This window comes from Patagioenas fasciata, chromosome 1 (assembly GCF_037038585.1).
Source record: "Patagioenas fasciata isolate bPatFas1 chromosome 1, bPatFas1.hap1, whole genome shotgun sequence".
Lineage (NCBI taxonomy): Eukaryota > Metazoa > Chordata > Aves > Columbiformes > Columbidae > Patagioenas > Patagioenas fasciata.
Genome location: NC_092520.1, coordinates 119,425,923 through 119,448,778, shown reverse-complemented (window position 1 = coordinate 119,448,778; position 22,856 = coordinate 119,425,923). Strand labels below are relative to the sequence as shown.

At 36.7% G+C, this 22,856-nt stretch overlaps 1 protein-coding gene across 7 annotated transcripts in view; it reads right to left on the bottom strand.

Moving 5' to 3' along the window:
• Positions 1-22,856, bottom strand: part of HERC2 (HECT and RLD domain containing E3 ubiquitin protein ligase 2) — a 115,930-nt gene that overhangs the window by 35,827 nt on the left and 57,247 nt on the right. For all 7 annotated transcript variants that reach the window (XM_065854517.2, XM_065854527.2, XM_071813537.1 and 4 more), the window contains 26 exons: positions 22,110-22,294; positions 20,317-20,464; positions 20,026-20,222; positions 19,560-19,790; positions 18,750-18,885; positions 17,988-18,131; positions 16,386-16,528; positions 15,906-16,173; positions 15,611-15,753; positions 14,099-14,197; positions 13,835-14,003; positions 13,597-13,722; positions 12,730-12,838; positions 12,454-12,593; positions 10,585-10,775; positions 8,660-8,765; positions 8,399-8,490; positions 7,643-7,818; positions 7,036-7,147; positions 6,072-6,153; positions 5,830-5,973; positions 5,165-5,255; positions 3,532-3,709; positions 3,001-3,082; positions 2,747-2,918; positions 645-789 (listed from right to left, as the gene is read on the bottom strand). In XM_065854517.2, coding sequence (XP_065710589.1) covers positions 645-789; positions 2,747-2,918; positions 3,001-3,082; positions 3,532-3,709; positions 5,165-5,255; positions 5,830-5,973; positions 6,072-6,153; positions 7,036-7,147; positions 7,643-7,818; positions 8,399-8,490; positions 8,660-8,765; positions 10,585-10,775; positions 12,454-12,593; positions 12,730-12,838; positions 13,597-13,722; positions 13,835-14,003; positions 14,099-14,197; positions 15,611-15,753; positions 15,906-16,173; positions 16,386-16,528; positions 17,988-18,131; positions 18,750-18,885; positions 19,560-19,790; positions 20,026-20,222; positions 20,317-20,464; positions 22,110-22,294 — 3,809 coding nt within the window. The remainder of the gene's footprint in view (positions 1-644; positions 790-2,746; positions 2,919-3,000; positions 3,083-3,531; positions 3,710-5,164; positions 5,256-5,829; positions 5,974-6,071; positions 6,154-7,035; positions 7,148-7,642; positions 7,819-8,398; positions 8,491-8,659; positions 8,766-10,584; positions 10,776-12,453; positions 12,594-12,729; positions 12,839-13,596; positions 13,723-13,834; positions 14,004-14,098; positions 14,198-15,610; positions 15,754-15,905; positions 16,174-16,385; positions 16,529-17,987; positions 18,132-18,749; positions 18,886-19,559; positions 19,791-20,025; positions 20,223-20,316; positions 20,465-22,109; positions 22,295-22,856) is intronic.

The following is a 22,856-nucleotide window of genomic DNA, read 5'->3' as shown; positions in this document are numbered from 1 at the left end:
AATTGTTTTCTTAAAAACTTAAAAAAAGGAATCTTAGTGATTTGCATTATTAATCTAGGACACTTTAGAGAACCTATTGCTGGTACTTTTTTCCCCCCCCTGTTAACTAATGCAGGCATTATCATACTTTAAAATAAAAAAAAAAAAATTCAAAGCAGCACTTTATCCGATGATTCATATATTACTGCAAATTCAGAAATCATGCACTGACTCATAAATTATTACAGTGAACAGTAAGTCAGTAAGTTAGAAGAATTAGGTGCAAAGTATTTACATTGGGGAACTGAATCAATACTAGGTAATGACAATGCTGGATCACAGGAGAAAAATCTGTCCAGAATACTATGACTGCTGCTGCATTTCAAGAGTGAGAAGCAGGAAACTGATCACGAGATAATAAACAAACTAGGAAAATATTACAAAAGCTACTATGATAACATTTAAACTCCAATAACAATTTGAAAGCTAATATATTTAAAATTACAATCATGCTTATATTTATTCAAGACTTTAAAAAGTAAATAAATACCAACTGACATTTTTATTCCATTTTATCAGCACCGATGCTATTGCGCTCTTCTTCCTCAGCAGTTTAGTTTATTCCTTTCTGGATCAAGGAAAAAAGTGGGTGATGCACAACGTACCTGTCCCGTGTCAGTAACCGCTAGACAATGGAGTGCACCTACAGCCACGTGCACTATCTTTTTACCCCTCAGTCCTTCCACAACTTGTGGCTTTCGTACATGTACATCTGTGCCATGGCCCAGCCTGAAGTAGTCACCCTTACCCCTGTAACAGACAGTAAGCACAAAATTCAAAATAATTATATTGTTTACACATTCCTCTGTCAATGCAGCTTCCTAAACAACACTTTGTTTATCACTGGAATTAAACACAAGCAGCAACTAGTAAATTCTTCAAATCTGAATCACAAAGGCCTGAAAATGAGGATGACTGCAGAGTCTGTGACTCTAACTTCTCACCTCAGTAAAGGACAGGTATCATTATGACTATTTTTTGTACATAGTGCAACTGTGATTACACTGAATATCCTCTGTTGCAGAAACACTGCAATTGTAAATACTTAAAAAATTGATGTGTTTTGATAGACTTGGACAGATTTATGAGACTTAGGATAAACCTAACAATAACAGACCCCTTGGCAAGTTAACTCACATGAAAAAAGATATGTGAACTAACATGTTTTCAGAAATGAATTTTTTCACACTATTGCAATCCTCAGTGTAGGTTTTCAAGTCTCTATGGCTTAAATTCTTCAAAAATTGTTATACACAAACTGCACTAAAAGTATATCACATACAAAAGTAATGTAAACATCTTAAAATGCCTCTAAGAATGTCAGTAAAAAAGAAAAAAAACAAACACAAAAAACCCCTGAGATTTCTTCCACTGTGGTTTTAGCAACTATTCACTCAGTTCTGCTGCTCATCCCACCAACACCAATTTTTCTGAAGAAAGGTTATATTATGCTGGAGGTGAATGAGATATATGCAATGCTATTGCCTACCTAAAGTTGTAACAGAAGCTGTGATGTTTCCCTCAAACCAGTACAAATTCAAGAATAAAAAAAGTTTAGAAGCAATGCAGTCATCCTAAAGTGCAGACAAGCACAGCTAAAACAGCTCAAAAAAAAAGTCTCCTTGAAGACCTGTAATGTCATGAAATAGCCATAGATTTTATGATTAGATCTAACAGTGTAAAGACAAACTGGGGGAAGGAAGGAAGGAATGGGCAAGAATTTTGCAGAGGTCTTAAGACACTGTTAGACTCCCTTTCCTCTTATTCCTTTTGTCACTACAAAAAAAAGAATTTAAAAGATAGGTGAAAGTTAGAAAAAGACACAGTTTCTTGTGGCCACGCTGAGAAACAACATCTCTGCTAAAACCTCATCTCCCTTCTGTAAATAGAAGTAACTTACAAAACCAGAAGTTTTGTGGGTTTCTCTTCATATCATTCATCAATTGCTGACAAATAATACAACAAAAATTACTGGTTTAAGACTTCTTAGCTTTGATATACATCAAACAGGTCATAGTCTCATTACACAAGGATGGGGTAAGACTTTGATCTGGTTACAGTTCTGAAGCTGATGTGCCATATAGTAAGCTCTCAAATTTTACAGAAAGGTTTATAAACTCAAAAAAACAGGTTTGTGTTCAAAACAAAGCAGAAGCAAGCAGACAGAAGAAAAATAAAACCAGTTTCTGAATAACTCTCAGTGATCCTTCTCATACCAGCTGTTGTTTTGAGGCATCATTATTGACAACTCAGTGGCCTTCTGAGCCCATGTTTCCAAGGAAGTTCTTCCCATCTCCTCTGAATTTTAGTTTACTTCCCTATCTACATCCTTACTCTCCATCTCTGCTTCAGCTGTAGGTTACATACTCTGAACTATATTCTCAGGTTCTCTTTCTCCCACTCCACTCCAAAGTGTTGAATTAACATTCCTTTACAGACCCGCATTGCTCCAAAGAGAGTGAATTATCTTCCCCCTCCTCCACTGATTCGGTAAGAAGACCTGACAGAGTACCGTACACAACTGAGCATGATACAAGACACAGTATGAGAGTAATTGAAAAGATCCAAGCTTGTCTGAAGAGCTGCCAGTTTAAAAGATAAAGCATATAAATAAAGCACAGATTCAAGTTAAGATAGTCAAGCAGTAATAAATACAACACATACTTAGCAATTGCTTTGTTAATGCTTTCTGGCAAATGTAACGTACCATGTCCACACCACTCCCGACTTGGTCAGTGCCAATGAGAATTGTGCACCACACTCGATCTGACAAACGCCTTGGCCGTTCAGCCTTTCAATGTTCTGAGGAATGTTGCATCCTTCACTTCCTCCTCGGCCCAGTTTCCCAAAATCGCCATCACCCCAAGAAAACACCAAACCTAACAAACACCAAATGGCAGGTCAAACAACAATCACAGTACTCCTATGCGCTAGCAACCTTCTGGAACAAGATATTCCTACCTTCATCTGTCAGAGCAAGAGTCTGAGCATCTCTGCTTCCACAAGCAACCTGAATGACTCTGTGGCCCAGGAGCACTTTAACCTACAAACCAGAAAAAGTAAGAAAGGCATTTCAAAAAAATTATGTTTTAAAAATTGACAGACATTTTCAAGCTCTTATGACTGATCTTCCTCATTGTGCCCAGCCTGAGCACACCATTTAGCAAAAGATTATCAAGCCTTGCTCATTCAGGACCCAACGTTGCTCCATGACAGTGGCAGCTTCCAGTTGTGTATCAAAGTAGACGCAGACATGAATGTTCAAAACAGCACAAGCCATTTCACACCACTTCCCAAGAAAGAGAGACTGGATCTTTTTGGCCTTTCCAAAACAGTCCGCCTGTTATTAGACGTATGTATACCAAAATCTAGTTTAGATCACCCCAAAAGCGTGTCTTCATGTTTTCAGGAGTTTTGTCTTTACTTTAGCTTTATCATTTATTAAACTACCAAACACATTCACATTTCAGAGACAAGAAACATTTCTTTTACCATCTTAGGCTTCAGCTGCGTGGTATTATCTCCATGTCCCAGCCTTCCATATTCTCCAAGACCCCACGTATACAGTTCGCCACTAGAGGTAATGGCAGCGCTGTGGGAACTGCCACAAGCAATATCACGGATGCGTTTGGTTTTCAACGCTTCTATCAGTCTGGGTTTATCACAGTTCCTACAGAAAATGAGTAAAGAATTCATTGCATTAATTATCAAAGAGTTGCACCATATACTCCAAACTTCACAATACAAAAAACTTTGTGTAATAGCTAACAGTAACGTAAAGATAAGATGCAATATTATTATTACAAGACATACACTTTAGTAGCACCATAAATCTAAAGTTTACACTATTTTAACATATTTTGGAGTTTGTTTAAATAAATACTTTATGTATACACTGCAAAACTCAGGTGGCAAACCCAAAACACCAAAGTGATGAATCAATTAAAAAGTGTATAAAACAAGGTGAAAACTGATATTCTGTTATTGCTCAAAGTCGAATGATTTGTTAGAAGAAATTATTTCTTCACTCTGTGGACACAGAGACAGTAAGATCAAGAGGTGACACTCCCATTCCAACTTTGCTCTTTACAAGAGAGAAATTAGAACTGGAATTTACTGTTAGGCTTCCACGAGAGTACTGGAAACTTTTACTATTTATATGGTTAGAATATTCTCTAAATAGAGGGAAGAATTTCAGCTCAAGGTTTTCTAATATTGACTGTGTATCAGAGCCACTGTTAATGGTTTATAAAATTATGCATAGCCTCTGGAAAATCTGCTCCCATTAAATGCCCAAGAGTTCCAAGTCTCACTTTTAATAAAATTACAGGAAACATGAGGCAGTTGAACAATAAACAACAATAGTGCTCTAATCTGGACTCCTTTTTTCATTGATCTGACACACATACCCCTACGAATATTTATTTGTAGTCATATATTAACTGAGCTGGGCACTGTAATTTTTTTATGTATTCTGAGCAGATCTTCAAAATATATCAGAATGACAAACAAAGATTTCCCCACAGGCTATGTTTATCTTTGTTTTCTTTCTAAGGATTATTCTGTGGTGCGTACAAAGAAAAATTCTGAGACGATTCAAATTTTCCTCAGAATTGCCATGTGAAGGATTAAACTACGTATTACTGGAAAGTATAAGAAATGTATTTCTGTTTAACAAGTTTGTGAAACAAAGTCTAAAGAAAAGGGCTGCAAAATACTCTTTGAGTCTTGCAGTATGAACTGTTACAGCTCAAGAATGTAAACTGCTACAGTTTTACACCTCAAGGCTCCTCTGTACACCTTACCTTATAAAAGTAACCAAAAGCTCTAATGTCCAAAAATGTGCTATTTCATCAGTGACATTCAAAAATACTATTAAAGACTGTATGCACTATATTCCCATGTATTACATTAATTGAACCCCTCCTTTTTAAATTACTTAAGACCACTACAAACACTGCACCATAAACTGACATACACTTCTGAAAGAAACTTTTCACAACACAATTTTGTATTCCCGTTGTATTAAAAATCCTGTCATTGTCAACAGAGGTGGTCAGCTCATGTTATAACATGCAATACAAATGTTCTCTTACTGAAAAACGGACAAATTTGGTATTCTTACATTCGACTGAAGTGACCAAGTTTTCCATCATCTCCTTCACCCCATGAAAATACCTTTCCATCAACAGTTAATGCCATAGCATGCCGGCCACCTAAAAGTGTAAATATAAATCTAAATTTTCAAGCTTTCAACCAGGCAGCAGGTCTAGTTACAGTCTCAGAAATTTGACATTGTTGTTGTTCTGTAATATTATTGCATGATCCTTTCAGCCCATTACATATTGCTTATTTTCATCTGAGTTTTTATGTGATTTAGTTTAAAACACAAAACTTTTGTGAGAGTAGATTTCCTGGTACATTTAAAAAACAAAATCACTCAATTTGCTATTTTCAATGCTGCAGGAAAATGAAAAACTAAATTCACCATTTAGCAATATTGAAAAATGAAAACACATTCTCTGGAACAGACTGAAGAACTACTCAAGAGTTACCATATTTAACTTCCAGCAAGTAAGAAACTGCATATGGCCTAAATTCACAGATTTTAATAATAGAACCATTAGATTCAATCTGACATTTTATGCAACAGACAGAATTTCATAGCTTCTATTTATTTAAAAAATCTAATATGCTTGGGGCATCACAGCACCCAAGAAAATTGCAAAGCAACTATTTTCAGGCTTAATATGTTATGTTTATGTACATAAGAACAGCAATAGTCAGTACCTGAGTGAACAGCCACCTTCTTTACCACATAGTTACTGAGAGCTGTAATCTGGCGGGGAATAGGCACAGTTCCACTAGATATTCCTAAACCCAGCCTTCCATTTGTGGCTTCTCCACAGGCATATACTTTACCCTCTACAGTCACTGAAATGAAGAAGCAAGAGTTTGAAACACCATTAATGGTTCACAACTAGAAGTCTGTTTCTGTTCTTAAATAATTATATTTATTTAAAACATATTACCTGCAAAAAGGCTTTTGGACCCTCCAGCTACTTGTACAACATTCAAAGCAGACAGGGTTTCAGAAAAGGAAGGAACCTTGATCTAGAGCAGACAGGAAATAAAGATCATTACAATATACTTTAAATTTTCATGCTTTCAAAAGAAGAGCTATTCGTAAGTGATAAACCAGTTAATCTAACAGGTTTTGGTTTGTTTTGTTTTTTCAAATACATGAAACTCCCTGTATTATTCAGACAAAGCAAGAATGAACTGAAATCTGCACTTCTGCACTGAGGCCTTGATGGTTTTACGCACCAATAAAATATAGGATGGAGAAGACAGTAATGGTTAACCTTTTGTTTCTTGAAAGGCATTCTACGTATACAATATTATATGTTTTATTTACCACATAAATTAAATAAATGCTCTCTTAATATACTTTTCAGATTAATGACACCTTAAATTGATTAAACATTTTCCATGTATCTCCCATCTTGCATTATGTATAAATTATGTATAAATGGCTGCACAGAGGACTGAAATTCCTCTCAAATTACACTGAATTCTAATCAAGTTATACCAATCAAAAGATCAGAATTCAACATTTTTTCTGCTTACTGCACCAGCTCCAGGTACAAGACATACATAGAAAGGTTCAAAATGTTCACTTCATGCTCAGAAACTCAAAAGGAACAACATACATATAGTGCTACACATTTTTAGAACAATTAGTTCACTATCATCTAAAATAAATTGCTAAATGGCTTTTAAAAATCAAACTGGATTTCAGCGTAACAACCAATTTTCCACCCACCAGACATCCATGTCTTAACAGTAAAAAGCAAATTAAAACCTACTCTCCGTAGCTTTTGACAATAAACTTTAAAATTCTGAATACATTTGATTTAATTCTGAGTTGTGCAAGACTTGCACATTTTATTTTTAGCTCTGTTTTGTACTGAAGTATGAAAACAACAAACATACCTTGGAACCTTTTAGCCCTCCTAACTGGTCTTTGTCATTCAGTCCCCAAACAAAAACTTTGGTTCTTATGGTAGCTGCCGATTCAAGCCCAGCTGCCTTCTTTCTAACAAGACTGAACATATCGAGAGGAAAAAATAAAGTCAGGTTAGCAACCTGCATACTATGTAGCCTAGGCACCTTTTTACTCTATTTATTGATTTTACATTTTGGAACAGTTTCAGTACTCAGATTACACCACCACAGTTAAGTGGTGGCTGTAACAAATAAATATCAAAAACACCCAGAATGTTTTGCTGAGCAGTCGTAAATATACACTGCACCACATACCAAATATAAATACATCAAGTTTTTAGGTAGGCTTCAAACTCCAATTATACTGCAGAAGCAGAAGAGTTATATAAAATTCTACCACCTCACCAGTGTGACAGTCTTAAAGAAGTTATTTATCAACAAATGACCTACTTACAATTCTGACAAACTAAGATGCTGATTTCTCTTTACTACCACCCGATCTAATTAAGTTGCTCTTCTTTCAAGAATCTCCTGATTAGAATATATAGACACTGCAGTTCTTTATCATTTCCCCCCCACTCCTGCAGTTTCCTACCTGCCGGTGTTGGCTTTATCATCATCCTCTTCCTCATTATCAGACGCAAGGAAAGGGACTGCCGCCAAATCTTCATCCTCTGCACGTATACGTCCCAGTATGCTGAGGCCATGTATCTTGCAATCAATCCCAGAGCTTCTGCACTGCTTGATTGCAACCTCAATATACCTGTGGTACTAAGAAGAAAAAACTGAATTGCCACCTTTTGGGTCTTATGTAACTTTATAAAAGATATGAAAGAATTAGAACTTCTGCTTCACTTTGTCACCTTAACAAAATGAATCCATAACTTCAAATATGGGGGGCTGAAAAGCCAAATAATTCATACTTTAAGATAAACACATGGCCTCATTAATCTGAGAATGTTTTTACTTCCAATTTTACAAAAATTCATTATGTGCTCCTCCCTGCTGTTACTGAAATAGTTCAGAACTACTATTCAAAATAAGCTTTATCATTCACCAAAATTATCCCCAAATTTAAGTTTATTGGGATGTCTTTTTGGCTTATAGGTATATTGATTTACACCAAAAAAACTAAAATACCTTTGCTACTAAGGCTAGTACAGAGTTTGCTGTGATGATGATAAAACTTAACAGGGAAATTAACTTTACTAAACTCTGAGAAATAGTGCTAAATTAGAGGAAAAGTTAAATAACATGCTTTAATAATCACAACAGGGCTTCTCAGCTTTCTCTTGCAGCAAAGTATTTTTCTTTTGCATACAAGAGTAATTCTCACACAAACTTCACTTACTTCCGTACAATCACTGAGAAGAGGCACTGTGGTGTCTGTAGGATTTATATTGATTGTCTTTAGCTCTATAAGGTTATTTAAGGAATTCCCCCCTAGAAAACAAAACACAGAAAGAAAAATATTTTAAGATATGGTGTTTGTTTCATAAACAGACACTATGCATGTTAACCAGATGACTACGTTAACTGAAACCAGAAAACTATCTATCCTTGAATGTACAGAAAAAGTATTTTTCAGACTTCTCAGAGAACACACACATACCTGAAACTACAACTAAAGAGGGCATGTAACTGCTGTCTGCAGGGTCCACTATCATCTTTAGTCTGTGAACAAGAACATCTGGAAAAATCTCCAAGCGAATCCAGTGCTAGGGAAAACACACAGAATTTCATTTTCAGACAGTATTGTTAGGACTATCATACAGTTAACAAGAATTAAATGTGTGCTGATTTTGGAGAAAGCATGAAAAACACTTATGAACAGCACACGACAGCTGCAATGCAAGGGAAACGGCCAAAGGAAAATGACACTGTGAACTTCTCACCTGTCCAACCTCCAAATACAAGAGAAAGATTTGCAGCAAATTATTTATTTCACTTGAGAGCAACACCACTGAGAAGTTGGAGAAAGCACAATACCATAGTGAGGTCAAGAAATGGGACATAATGTAAATCTCTGACTAGTTACAGTCTGTAGTCAACCTGAAGGAAGGGTACTTGGGGATGCACATTCTCAACATGGTCATCAACAGAGCATCAAAACGCACTGGACAGAAGTCTTGCCACAAATCCCAGTGCCTAGGCTGGCCACAAAGCAGTGCTGTGGGCAACTAAAACTGGACAACACTCAGATGTTTTTATAAACTCTCTGGGCACAGTAGTTGAATGTACATTGAGCAAGTTTGCTGATTACACTAAACTAGGAAGAGCTGTGGACTCCCTTGAGGGTAGAGAGGCCTTAAAGAAAGATCTGGATAGACTAGAGAGCTGGCCAGTCACCAACCATATGAAACTTAACAAGAGCAAGTGCTGGATTCTCCACTTGGGATGAGGTAATTCTGCTCATACATACAAACTGGGGGAGGAGAGGCTGGACAGCAACCCTCAGGAAAGAGACCTGAGGGTCTGGGTTGATGGCAAGTTGAACATGAGCCACCAGTGTGCCCTGGCAGCCAAAAGGGCCAACCGTGTCCTGGGGTGCATCCAGCACAGCATTGCCAGCCAGGCAGGGAGGTAATTGTCCCGCTCTGCTCTGATGCGACCTCATCCGGAGCACTGTGTGCAGCTCTGGGCACCTTGATATAAAAAAGATGTCACACTACTGGAGTGTGTACAGAGCAGGGCAACCAAGATGGTGAAAGGTCCTGAGGGCAAGACTTACAAGGTCACTTGGTTTGTTCAGTTTGGAGAAGAAAAGCCGGAAGGGTGATCTCATCACCATCTACACCTTCCCCAAAGGGGGCAGTGGAGGGGGAGGGTGCTGATCTCTCTCTGATGACCAATGATAGGACGAGAGGAAATCGAATGAGCCTACATCAGGAGAAGTTCAGATTGGACGCTGGGGAAAGGTTCTCTCAGAGGGTGGACAGTCACTGGAACAGGCTTCCCAGGGATGTGGTCACAGCACCAAGCCTCTCAGAGTTCAAGAAGTGTCTCAAAGACATTCTTAGTCATATGATTTAGTTTTACGTAGTCCTGCGAGCAGCAGGGAGTCAGACTCAATCTCTATGGGTCACCCTTTCCACTTGAGAAATTGTACGATTCTATGCAACTGAGGGAGTGCGTGGAGGCAGTTTTAGCTAGTAAGAACATAGGTGTTTTTGTATCGCAAAGTAAATTTTATATTTTACCTAAGTAAAATATAATCAGTGTGTTTGTTAAGAACCAGTTGTGATATTGAAAAGGTAATTGAAACCATATAACCAACTACAGAATAGAATAACTACCCTACATTCCAAAAATCACACAAGTTCCTTATGATTCACACAAAATAACTAGAAAGATGAAGTAAAACTTAAAAAATTAGGCACATTTACTATGAAGACAGAGTTTTGTACTTCAGATGCCTGTTTTTACTCGTCTTCTATCTTACACAAAGGTAACAAACAAATATATTTCACCAACGTAAATACTTCTCCTATTAAGAACAAAGTATGCCAGAATCAACCAGTTGTGGCTTAAAGTTACCTTTCCTTGTGACCCAGAAGACTGCCAGCACTGCTCACTACCATCAATGAGACGTGAAGCCTGATTCACAGAGGATGAGACATTCAAATTCTTAACTATTCTTGACCAATCATCCAGTAACATTCCCCGCTGGCTGCTGTGCCGTCTCTTCAGCTGCTTTCCAGAACGTCCACAAAACACCGGAGACTGACCTGCAGGGTTAAATGAAATGTTAAGTACGTACCTCTCAAAGAAAATTGCTTTTATTAAAACTATCAGCAATGTGAAAGGAAATATAACAAAGATTTCAAGTATGTAGTCTAAAAGTTGACTACAGAAGTACGTCACATAGGTACGGTAATACTACTCAGGCTTGAAGGGCATAGCTCAAGATTTTTTTCTTAAAGCAGTTTCAAGCACTTTACCTGACTAACAAGTTGTCACACTTGCCACTTGGGATAGTCACATTTTCTATTCTTACACTTATAATTGATTTATACCAAGAAATGAAGCATAATTTACTAAAAAATAAACATTAAAAAAGTAAGGAAAATTACTCTCTTCAGGAACGTAAGACACCAAGACTAATTCCTAAAACTGAACGATAAAACATCACAGGGGCATGCGAACCTTAAACTGACAGAATCCTTAAAAGACTAACATCGACAAAATAGCCACTTCAAAGGGTCCTTCCTTTTGAAATTCAAATCAAAATTTACAACGATATATACTTCAAAATAAAGGACCAGAGCACATGAATTTTGTACACAACCACAGCATAGAAAAATATGCAATCAACCCTCAAAAGAAATCCCTTATAGAAGAACAACCATAGCTAAGTTACAACACTCAAAACTTCCCAATGTTGTCCAAGAATGAGGTGTCTTAATGAGTTGTTGATTTCCTCCCTGCAAAATGCCACTTCTACTTCCCTTCACTGATCTTTGTAGCTTTTACAAAGCCTGACTAAAAGAATACTGTAACTCCTCCACCCTATCCAAGGCAACAGGAAGGATTACAGATTCACACCATAATAGTTGTACAGCCATATTAACTGATTTATTAATGGAAAGTCTTTCTTGTCCTTTGGACAAACCATCATACAGACACAATGCATGTTCATGTAGGGAATCAGTTGTACTCATTTTCCAAACCAATTAATCTGTCTACATGTAAATATGAAGAGGTTTATTCCGGAAGTCAGCACCGTCTTGCAAATACTAGGGATCATACCGATTTTTTAGACAGGTGGAAAGAAGGGAGAAGAAAAAAGTTAGGGTCAGGTAAGTTTTGCATAATGATGCAAAACCCAAAGTTCTGGACTTAAATGGTTGCACCTGTTCTTGCCTTAAAACAAGAAATTCTGATTACAAGTCCTTCAAAAGGCTTCCCTGTCCTACCTCACCTCTCTGGAGTCTCCACATCATTGGGGAAATGAGGCAACAGCCATTACACATCAACAGGTAAAACTGTTGAAGAGCAATTCAAGTGTGAGAAGGTATCTTATGTATTTCAAGCTGCGCTTGCAGTCATGAGGATTCCATCCAACTACATTTAGACTGATAGCAAAAGGCAGGTGGACTAAAGAACTATCCGTTTTACCCTTGGTATAGCTGAACACTCAGTTCTGACAAAGAGTTACTGTCAAGTAGCTGCATTTTTACAACTTTTTTATCACTATGAAGAAAGCTTAAGGGTTGTGGTTTTGGTGTAGTTCACCACATGCAATTGTAGCATTGTTATGATCTCCTAAAAATGTTTTGTTGTCTAGAGGGTCAATATGAACATTGATTTCACTACATTAAGGAGCCAAAATTTAAGACTTATTTTAAAAAACAAACTAAATGCATTCAAAATTAATCGAAGAAACACTTAGATCCTGAAACATACCTGGTTCATTTATTCTGCCAAAAGTATGTCGGGTGTTATGCTTCCTGGTTTTAAAACAGGTTTCACAAAAGTCAAAATCATCACAGTTTCTGCATTTGAATCTAGGTCCATTGATAGGAAACATCTGACAGCCATCACACCTATTTCACAAAACAATGACAAGTAAATATACTCATGTTACATCTTAATTGTAATACAAGTCAAGATAATGGAATCAAGAAAATAAAGCTAAAGGATAACCCATATACATTAATAAAAATGTAGATCACCACTTACGTGACTCCAGGGTGAATGCTGGGGACCAGCTCCATTTCTGACAACAAGCCAGTCCAATGAGACTGCTGAGGAAAGTCTACAATGACATCTTTTCCATTGGCACTAAAAGCTGTGACAAAAATATGCAGAAAATACAACATGTTGCAAATCTCTATAAAAGGATGCAGAAAGCGTCCAGTGCAACAACAAAGCAGAAACGCGTAACAAAAGTGACTTTCAAAAGTCATATTTTATTTTAATTGAACTACATATTAACCTAATCAGATAGCCTGAAATGAGGCAGACGGAAGGGGAGTTCTAAAGAATTTTTAAAGATATATATTATTCTATCTAAATTCCTTCACTCTGGATTTTTCATTTATTTTTTTAAAAACAGTTCCCAAAGAGAAAGAGTACTTCTAAGCACAAAGACAGTATGACCAAAATCTGTACCTCTTCACAGAATCTATGCCTGACAGATTACTTCTGTAACATCCCTTACAGCTTGACTTTAGTGCATCCCAGTTTCTCCACCCTTCCATATGAAGTCTTCAAGTCAGATTTGCTTCTCAAAAGAAAACCATTTGTGGTTCATCCCGAGTATAAATGAGAACTACAACAGGAAGCTCCACAGATTCTTTGAGATCTTTACCGTATGTGAATGGAGTGGCTCAAATAGCAGATGAATGAAACGGGCTGTCAGAGTACACGCCTATAAAATCATCAAGACATCAAAAGCATTCTATGCTCTCTTATCATCATGCAATATTCCACAAAACAGTGTGAATTCTAAGTGCATCTAGAAGATTCTCTCCTCAAACACTGCAGAAAGCCCATGCTGTTTCCAGTTTTATTACTTCCCCACACCCCATTTTGAACATACATTACCTTTCACAACTCCCACGCTTCGGTGAGTAACTGATCCCCATTTGTATTTGGGTGTGGTCACAGAGCTTTTCACACGCACTTTGTCACCTATCTTGATATGAGAGGCAGAACTCTGCGGTGGGAATCCTGGCAGTTGCAAGAATAAAAGTAGGGTGAGTGGGTTTTCACTCCCCCAAAATAAAACTCCCTTAGTGTATCATTCAGTTTTTCATTAAAAAGCAGTTAGCAGTGAACTTACCTAAAAGCTCAACATGGATGTATCTGACCCAATAAGTACCACCCTTTTGTTGCCAATCACACTGTACGTTCAGGTCATGCAATCCATCTCGATCCAATTTAATAACTTTGCCTACATCTCCTTCACAAACCTCCTCATAGGTTCTGCAGCACCTAACCATCATCCCCACCTAGGGAAAAAGGACAATTGGATGCCATAACTATGCAAAGACTTTTGTACCAGGAAGAGAACAGTTTCAATATAGCTTTTCACCATCATGCTTACCTGAATATTCTCCCTCACATACACAGCATAGTCATCGTTACTTAAGAAATCAGCTCGTTTCTTATAGGTCTGGCTCTCTGTTACAACAGCACCACTTGACTGGAAATAAACCCAAAATAAACACGTAACAGTTACAAAATTTGTTTTCAAGTCAGATGAAAATTGTTAGCAGAGACTGAAGACAACCCAACCCCCCCCCAAAAAAAAATCCAAATTGCATGCCAAAATGAGAAAAAAACCAAACTGCAATAGGTCAACTCTCTATAGGGCTAATGTTCATGATCTACTTCACTTTAAACTAAAGTTTAGTTTCCAAAATTGCTTGCAAAGAAATGTAGCTGCAAATTTTCAAAATGTATGAAACAAGCTGCAAGTTGCTTTCATGAAATCTGCTTGCCTACGAAAATTAAAACAAAGACTATTTGTAAGTAATCTACTTAGCCTTCAGATCACACATTCACATTCTACTGCTTAGGCTACTTGTTTGGAGAGAAAAACAACAAAAACACAGTGGTGAAAGCTAATCTTCTGCCTAAAGTATACTATTAATTTTTCTGTTCTGTAATACAATGGGATTTTGAGTATTCCCTTAGAAAAACAAGCTGATGAAAAAGATAAGACTAGCTGTCATAAATCATTCCTTTCAATACTTGATTAACTGAAAAAAAATTATGAGAACTACTGCATCCCAGCTGTGGTGAGAACTTTCAGAAATCTTTGTCTTGTTTAGAGCATTAAATGTTTGTTGGTTTTGTTGTTTTTTTTTTTCATTTGAGGCCAATATATAGTGCAGTTTCTCACTGCAATATTGATAATGATATCAGAACTCAATATCAAGTTAATTTCCTTCAAAACATTATGCATTTCTTTCAATTACAAAGTCTCATATGTGCCAGAAAACTCAACCTAACTCCTTAACAAATAAATAGAAGTACAGAATCCATTTCATTTTATTGGCAAATCCTTACTGAAACAGCTCCTGGACGCTAACAGAAGCTTAATATAAATTCACATTAAAGCCATCACACACAGTAGGCATTGTAAAGGTTATTTTATCACGAATAAGTGAAAACAGTTTTTATGATTTTTGTGATTCAGTTATTAATTCTTCAGTCATTCCTTGTAGCTAACATACTTTTGTTTTTCAAACCAATGGAAGGAAGGCAGGGGAAAAAAGTTTAAAAAAAAAGAAAAAAAAGAGTCCTTTACAAATATTACACTATAATATCGACTATTTTAGATGAAACCAAGACCAACTATCAGGGATACTTACAGCTATGCGCAGTGAAACATCTACCTGTATTCCATTCTCCCCCTATGCTACTCAAATATTTATAGATTATTCTTGAGTTCTTTCATGACATGCCTTAGAAAGATACAGCAAATGTGGTTACAGTCTTGAAAGCTTGGGTCAGCAGAATGTTTTTATACTCTAATCAAGTTTGTAAAAGGAAAGAATTATAGAATTTCAGCCAACTAGCATGGTGTAGGTTTTAGTAAGTTGATACCTACCACAGGGCAAGCAGCTTCAGCTTCTTCCACTTCCTCTGCTATTTCCTCATCCGAATATTCATCAGAGAGAGTATCAGCATCAGAGAGATCCGTAATTTGAACATCAGGGTGGTCCAACAACCAGCCAACCAAGGCTTCCACTCCTAATACAGAAAACAAACTTAGTCTGTCTCTAAGGGATTCCCTGACATTCTTAAGATAGTATCCAAAAAGTGAAGTAACAACTGCATCCTTGTAAGTAGCGTTTAATCTGCTTGTGACTTTCCTTCATCATTAATATAACCAAATGAAATACCTGGTAATCCAGAAGCACTTCCAGAAGTTCCAGACAGAGATTTTAGAGCAAATTCTATGTTCTTCCTAGGAAATCCCATTTCCATAAGCTGAACTACAATGGGGAGGGGTGGAATTGGAGACTGTTTGCGCTTCTTCACTTTTGTGGGTCGGATATGTTGCACTGTGATGGGTGTTGTAGCTTCACTGGAGCTGCAGTCTTCAAACACTGGAGTTGAAGGATGTGTCGACTCTACAGCCAGATACTGGCACACTGCCAAAGCAGCAGCCTAAATGAGAACAAATAAATCAGTCCCAGTACAGAAAGCATATTTAGTATGTTTTGCACATTTATGTGCCTGAAATTAAAGGTTATTTGCCAAAAAAGGGTTCAGTGTCACGTTTTTTTATTTAAACCTCTAGATTAACAAGTTTCAACTGGAATGTGAAGTACAAACACTTATTTAATTACATTACTTATTAGTGGAAAACACAGACTTACCTCAAGCTCTTGTTTATCAAATATTGCTTTCACGGGTGATGGCTGTGTAGCAGCTGTCAAAAGTTGCTGTAAAAGAATCATGGGAGGCTGAGGTCCTTCAGGAGACATATCTCCTATGTCGGGAGAGGCAACCGCTCCATCCTCTTGAAACAAAAACATTACTTTAACCAAAATCATGTAATATAAGTCAATCAGGAGACTTATTCTGAGGCCTACTGGTTGATCAAATATGTTATTTCTCACATATTTCTTCTCCACAGGAATCATGCATTTAAGACTAAATCATGTGTGCCACAATCTCCATACAAAAAAGTAAATGAGAAATTTGTAGGTAAACAACAATTTTACTAGAATACACCTAGAACATGCCTGTCAGAAACTGCTCAGTAGACAGTGAAACTGCACAAGGACCTTCTGAGTCCACCTTGTTACAATAAGATTATTATACAGAGGTCCTTCCAGGATAAAACACTTTTTGACAACCAACAATCTCACTGATCCCCAAAATCATGGTGTATACTTTCTGGGATGAGTCATTTCCCTCTCTAACATCCCTCTTCGGAAAAGCTCCCTATAGATATTCATTGCCCCTTCAAAAGAGTATACCTGTTTTGAACCAATTGCCTCCTGATTCTAAAACTTTTATATTTGATTTGGTATTCTTGTTGGCATAAACGTTTATGTTTCCTAGATCTTTACTGTGGCTATCTCAGGAAAGTATCCTCAGTCTTAATTCCAACAAAAGGAAGTTCCCATATGTGGAACAGTAACAAAACAGTTAATAGTCCTCAGGTACTTATGCTGTTTGGGTTAAAAATAAAAAGAGTTGAGTGTTTGGTTTCTTCCCCTTAAAAACTGCTGGTAGGAGTAAAAACATGTTCTATTCCTGGGAAAAAAAAACCTGATGATTCTGTTGACTTAAAATCTGGCAACTGACCAAAAAACAAAACAAAACAAAAAAACAACACACACAAAAAGATTATATATATGTGTGTGTTTATATACATGTATATATTTTAAGACTTCATAAATGCCCAAAGACTTAACATAAACGATAATGGCATTAACAGCTATCCTGAAAGCTGACAGATCTATTTTCTTTATCTTGATACGTAGAAGGAATGTATTTAGAGAATGAATTCAAATTATTAAAACTAAACTTCCTTAAACTTCTTTTAAGATTATGCTTAAGACACTTAATCCTGGTATCTGTTTGACTGGAAAATGCAAAACATTCAAAGTAAAAGGAATAGCCAACTGAGAACTCATAGTTTAAGTTCTAACACAGAAAAAGAAACCACTGCAAAAACACCACACGTTTTTTTCAAATTGCTTACAAAGCTTACTAACTATAGAAGACTTACAAATTTAGCTAACTCCAATATCTCAAGCTTCAAACACTTGATCCACTTAGTCTTCAAACCTAAGTTAAAAAGTCAAAATGCTTTTAATATATACGGTTAAAACATTCCTAAATTTTAATTTTTATTTGTCGGAGGGCAAACCTGATTTCCAGCCTCCAAGTGCCACTAGCAAGAGTTATAGTCACATACTCTACCATCAAAACAAACAGCAGCACACACAGGTTGCATTTCAGAATACCTGAAGGATTTATCGCACACTCCTGAACAGCTGGCTGAGACAGGATCTGCCTTAGTGTATCCTGGTGAGAAAGCAGAGCTCGGCCTGCTTTCAGTATGTACAGCTTCAATTGCTGGCATCGCAGCAGATCCAAATCCACTTGACCTATCAGAAATATTAAGTAGCAATTAGCGATAGGAATATTTTATGCTAAAGAAAGGCTATTATTCATATAACCTCAGTCCAAAAACCAGTTCATATCTTATCTCACTGTGTGAAAGCTTCTGAAATACTGATGCTTCGAAGTAGCTTGAACAGCATCTGGATAAAAAGTCTACATACATTTTATGACCTATGATATTAAAAACACCGCCTTCCTAGTTTTCACACCCTAGGCAATCATATGGATGATATATAGCACAGTAAGTGCAGTTAAAATGTTACATGCATCCAATATTTTAAACAATTCAATAAGAAAAGTCCAGATTCAAACCTTACTTACATCTTCTCGAAGTAAAAATGGCATTCCACCTACAGCGCAATTAATTTCCTAGCTAAAATTGTCTCATAAGTGCCTACTAGTCAGTGTTGACTAAGAAAAAATTGTAAGGTTCCAGAAAACCCCTTTTCTTATACACATATATCCAGCTATTTAAAAGTAAAACAAAAACAACCAACCACAAAACAAACAAACACACACAAAACCCAAACAACAATAACAAACAAACCAAAACCAACCAAAACAAAACCCCCAAAAAACCCCCAAACACACAACAACTGTACCTGAAAGACCCTGACTGGGTGACTTCGTTCTTTGTTTTTCTATTTTACTTCCAGCTAGATTCACTAACTGAGCCCAAATGGATAGCATAGGTTCAGTGAAAGGCAAGTTGTTCACATTGAAAGCCACAACTGGAAGCTAGACAGTGTGGTAAGAAAAAGAAAACAAAAACATACAGATAAGCATTTTCCAAAATTTTGCAAAATCATTCAAAAGTTTCAACCGTTACTAACTGAGGATGAATAAAAATAGCATTTGTCTTCTTGCTCCTGACTAGGAACAACTGGAGAGGATTTCTATTCCCTGCATAGCTCCTAAGCCTGTATTTGTATCACACGACTGCAGGCCTACTTGGTGAAAAAGCAAGAGTCAGAGCAAGGAAGAGCTGCAGTTCCTGAAACAGACCAAGCATTTGACTGTGCTTTCACTAAAGCCATATTAACCAACTTGAGATTAAGATTTAAATGAAAACACCCAAGCTTTTCTACATGAGTTAGCAAATCAAATTAAACACAAATAAATAAGCTCCTCTCACGTAAGAGCTACAAATCACACTGTTGTGACTTGAGATTTTATGTCAAGTCAAAGGACTTCAGCTCAAATCCCTTCTTCTTTCACTTCCTCAACAAATGAGGATGAGCATTAGAGGCCCTATAGAGGTTTGTGTGAGCATCATCTTAGATTTGCATTCAGACCATTGTATTTGTTAAATACCAATGTTTTCACCCGATGAAGAACAAGTATTTTCTTTGCATATCAGAGCGTTTAACAATACCCTTCCCTGTTTTAAAGCCTCAATGAAATTAACTTACTGGTTTTAGTTGATTCAGAGGGCACACTCTACACGTTCGCATGTCATAGAACTGGACGGTGATTTTCCCTTTGGGGGTGATGCGTGTCACTGTGCCTTCTCCAAATTCATCGTGAACTACTTGTCCACCCAGTCTCAAGCGACTGTCTATGCCCCCAATCACGGCTAACACAGCCATGAGGCCTCCCACCTCCGGGTTCTCAGTGTCAGGAAAGTAGTCATCCAACACAGCCTAACAAAGAACAATAAAATTAACTGTATGGAGAAAACATATACTTTTATCTGCTTTAAAATACAAAGTTAATCATGCATACTTCAATTTAAAAATTACAACACATAAATACACATATATAAATACAAAAATGGTTTCAAATTTAGGCTTAATATTGTTTACAAGCATTTAATATTTATAATTGCAAAATAAATATTGCTATAAAAATGAGCTTATTTTAAAACGTGGAAACTACCCCTTCTGACTGTTTTCCTGCAAAGATGTGGGTGATGGAGGTTAGCTGAGAGTTGATGTACTTGTTTATGAGTCCATTCCACTGGCTGAGCGAATGGAGCGTCCTCAGCAGTGCCACTATCTCTTCTGCTAATGTACTACTGTGAGTGGCAGTTAGAGATGCTTGGGGCCTGGCCTTTCTCCTTCTCAGAGTAGATTCTAGAAAGACAAAGCAATTGCACAACAGTTGTCACTTTAACACATACATTTTCTATACATAAAAATAAGACACTTGAGGGGAAAATTCCTCTACCTCTGAGTAGTGGGATATCTGAAGAGCAAGTACTAAGCAGGCTGCCTAAAAATCCAAACAGTTTTTCCACAAGAAACTTCATATCTCTTGACCTTTCATTTTTATCCCAGGATGGAAGTACTGCTTTCAATAAATGTACAGCAAGGATCTAAAAAGAGAACAAAACTTGTGTTATTCAATTTTAAGTCACCAAATATTAAAGAAATTCTCAAACATATTAAAATGTCTTTCTTCTGTACTTAAAGGTCAGCCTTCCTTTGTAGTTCTTCCTAAAATGCTGACTTCTTTACAGTTGTGGAAATTACAGTGCTACTGATGTTCTGTTCAGTTTGCTAAGAAATATTTTTTAAAATGTTGTGCCAGTTCAAAGTCAGTAACAATTTTATTGACACATTATATTAGTGAATCCAATCTTTTCAAAAGACACGAGACAAACACACACTGGGAAACAGTGCAAATGACTAAAACACAATGGAAAAATAGGAATACAGAACAGGAAGGATTGTTCTGATTCCAGCCTCAGAACTGAGTCCTAAGATACATTTCAGAATAGATGTTTCCAAGTGTTCTAAAATGAAGGTAGGATAATTAAAAATCATGAGATAAAAAGCTGAATGATACAAGAAGGCAGAAAGCAACCACAATGACACCCAAAAGTAGTTACATGAAACTAAGGCCTTCGATAGAGTACAGGAGGAACAGGCTGGCAGTTCCACACCAAAACACTCAGCGCAGGACTGACAAGAAGCAGGGGAAGGTGCAAGCACTGCCATATCAAAGAGCAGGTGGGGTGGCACATTCTGAACAGGAACATTTCAAGTTTTGAGCTTCCTCATCTTCTACCCAGAAGATCAACACAATAAAAATGACCAGTAATGGTGAAAAGATCTCTCTTCTTGTAAACCTCTGTCAATAACACATCTTGCTAAAACTTCAAGGTCTCCTTCTTTTCTTGTTATTAATTTAGATGCTGGTACACGAGGAATGCCCAATTCTCTTGAGTATTCCCTGAACAACACAGAAGACTTAAATGCACTAAGTCCCACATGATGACAGAAGTCTCATCATATTTAATATAAATATGCTGGAAGACCACACAGGAATGCACAGGCCTTTATGATACAAGGCTTTAGTTGAAAACTGTTGATGTTTTATCAGGGAAAAGATTAAGAAGATCTTTTTAGACCTGATCCTTAAAACTTGGAGGAGTTACTTGATAATAAGGTTGCTTTCAATCTCATGAAAAAGGCACTATAAGATGCTAAGGAAAAGAATAAAAAATAAATAAGAAAAGGGAAAAGGGGAAATGGGACAAGAGAAACACAATACCAAAATAACATAAAGATGCAGCTTCTTAAGAGAGACTGTAATTAAAACAATAATAACAGTTTACTGTGGAAGGAGTGACACTAGATAATATACAATTTGATTACTTTAAAACAAAATTGCACGTTTTTCCTAACCATCTTTTTGTTATTCTTTTCTTTATTCAACGTATAGGAAATACTAAATGGGAGTTTCCAGAACATATTTGTGCAACACTTTTGGCCTCTCATCTGTACAAAACTTTCAGGTTTTCAATAGAACAAGGAAGTCTATAGTGTCCTGAAGGGTGAAAAACTCACAGCTGTGTATTTAAAATAATGAATCCTAAATATAAGACGACATGTTATCTTTTCTCCAACTCATTAAAAAGTGATATAAGAACATCTGTTTTTTCAAACACTTTTTAAGACAGCTAAAGTCTACTAAATTCATTGCCTATCAAAGTAATTTGGAAATACACACATTACCTGTCTCTGTAGCGAAGCAGCAGTGAAAGATTCATGCCCCTCAACAATTTTCATTAGCAAAGTTATCCACTGAGATGTACTAAGAGTGCTGCACATCTGAGGCATGAGTGCTATACTTCGAATGAATCCCAACGTGCACCAACTTCTATGCTGTTCCTTATAAACTAATTTATTTGGCAAGGAAGCTAAAAACAAAGAGATACATACATATAACAATTGACTTTTTCACCAGCTACATATTTCTCTATACACTACACAGGGCTTTTTTGGACAAATCATAACACTGATCTACTCCACTGTCTTTACATGAACTATTAACTTCAATTTTAGAGCCTGTAATTAACCTTATCAAATATGCCTTTAAAACAATTCTCATCCTTATCCTGTTTCCTCATTTCAAAGTAGTTACCAGTGCTACTTCTGAAATTACAAAGCATCTATGGAAACGAATATGACATACCCAGTCAATATTGTTCTCCCCAAAAAGACTGCTGAGAAATCCATTATCTAAGCTGATCATACCCATCTTGATGCTGCTTATCTCATGCATTTCTCCTGCTTTTACTGCTTATGGTATGACTTATGTTGCTTTTGCTAACAGTTAAGATTTTGAAAGCACTGAAAATGCATTTTCTAGCCTTTGGCCTTAAAGGATTAGAAACTAATAGCAAAAGATTTACAAAGTTACAAGACAACAAAGAGCAAAACAGCAGCATCCAGCTGAATCAGAGTGTTTCTATATAACGT